Source organism: Aplysia californica, unplaced genomic scaffold, assembly GCF_000002075.1.
Source record: "Aplysia californica isolate F4 #8 unplaced genomic scaffold, AplCal3.0 scaffold00162, whole genome shotgun sequence".
Classification (NCBI taxonomy): Eukaryota; Metazoa; Mollusca; class Gastropoda; order Aplysiida; family Aplysiidae; genus Aplysia; species Aplysia californica.
The window spans coordinates 803,713-805,377 of NW_004797432.1; the positions used below are offsets into that span (position 1 = coordinate 803,713).

At 43.3% G+C, this 1,665-nt stretch overlaps 1 protein-coding gene across 1 annotated transcript in view; it reads right to left on the reverse strand.

Moving 5' to 3' along the window:
- Positions 1 to 549, reverse strand: part of LOC106011687 (nanos homolog 2) — a 5,396-nt gene extending 4,847 nt beyond the window's left edge. Inside the window, exon 1 of the mRNA XM_013082156.2 lies at positions 240 to 549. Within this exon, the coding sequence (XP_012937610.1) occupies positions 240 to 452 (213 nt within the window). The 5' untranslated portion in view covers positions 453 to 549. The remainder of the gene's footprint in view (positions 1 to 239) is intronic.
- Between the last annotated feature and the right edge of the window lie 1,116 nt (positions 550 to 1,665).

A 1,665-nucleotide genomic window follows, 5' to 3' on the forward strand; every position in this document is an offset into this window, starting at 1 on the left:
CGTAGCATCTTTGTAGACAACCAAATTAATTTACTTTTGTACTTTTGTGTTTTAACATCATTTTTTAACTTTGTTTTGGCCAATTTGATCTTCCACTGTCCACACCGATAGACAGTATTCAGAAAGAGACAGAGAGAGAGAGAGAGAAGAGGGGAGGAGTTGATCTTGCGAGAACTTCCGGGCGGGTGAGAATAGCCACTTTCATTAAGAAAAGTAGCCTACGCTTAACTTTTACTCACCTCATCAATACTGCGCTGCATCTGGACCTGGACATTATGATGGTCGTCAGATCCAGCGTCCAAATTATCTCTGCATTTTCTAGCTCTATTACGACACTCTATGATCATTAAGTCCAGTTCGTCCAGTTCCACTGTTTGACCATTCAGTTCGAAATCCAGCCAAATATCCGCAAGATCCATATGAACATCTTTCTCAGAAGAAGAAAAGGCCATTTCCAACGATTCCTACAGCCAAGTATGAAACCTGAAACACTGAAATTCTGACGCAGTAGCAATTTGCAGGGTAGGCCAGACAAATTCACACACTGCTAACCTGTTGACATAGGCCTAAACATTAAAACCACATCGCTATCGGTTGTGTAGAGAGGAGTGCTTATCCTTGACAGCCGATGGGTTGTATTGTATTGCACATTGAACATTCACTTCCTTTTATGTTGCACATGTGATGAACCAAGACTGAAGTTTGTATCTGAACTATCGAAAGTTGATTGGTTCCTGTCTCAATGTCAAATAAGAGAGGCGGGGCTTCTAGCCTAGGGGGAGAGATTGAGAGACCGAGAAGCAGCAACCCCCCTCCCCCACTACCCACCCTCACCCATCCTCCTCCATCCTCTTCGTAAGCCAGCATTTCCCACTGACAAGTAGGTTCGGCCACATGTGAGCCTCGCTGAAGGTGAGACCAAACGATCGCTGGGGTGGCCTCGCCGACGCCCAGGATTAGAAGTACGGTAAACATGCTCTAGGCTAGCCTAGGCCCAGCCTATTTGAATGAAATGTTGCTTCCAATTTGTAGCTTCACTTTTTTTGATGGACGAATGGTCATCTCGAGATGGTGCAGTGGTTCAGGGCCTCCGTCATGGTTTAATACACAAGTGTGGACCTAGCATGTGTATCATGTGCGTTTGGTTGATGAGTTGGGGTTTTTTTTCGTTTTGTTTTCTTGGGGTTTTTTTTAGTAGGGGTGTTGTTGTTGTTGTTGTTTGTATGGTTGTTTTCTGTTTTTTTTTAAAGAGGGGTCTCAAAATGTGGGGAGCATGGAAAACTGAAGAGCCGTGACCCAATAGGTTTCACCAACTTCATAAATGCATTTTCCATGTTGTTGTTTTGACACTTTCCTTCCCCGTTTTTTGTTTGTTTATTTTTGTTTACTCCAGCCGTGGCAGACCTTCGCCGAGGAAGCAACAGAAACGATCAAACCCACAAGATACACTTTTTAAACGATACCTTTTAAACGGTAGATCTAGGTCTAGGCCTATTTTTGAAAGTTTTGTTTTGAAAAACCTGGGAGATGTTTCCAATAAAATTATTACATTTTACAAAAGTAGTCAAGTTTTACAGTACAGCACAATTCATCAGATGGACCCCGTCGGCATCTTCACAGTGGCTTTTCCCTGGCAGGCTGCAACTATTGCGTCTCAATTACCCC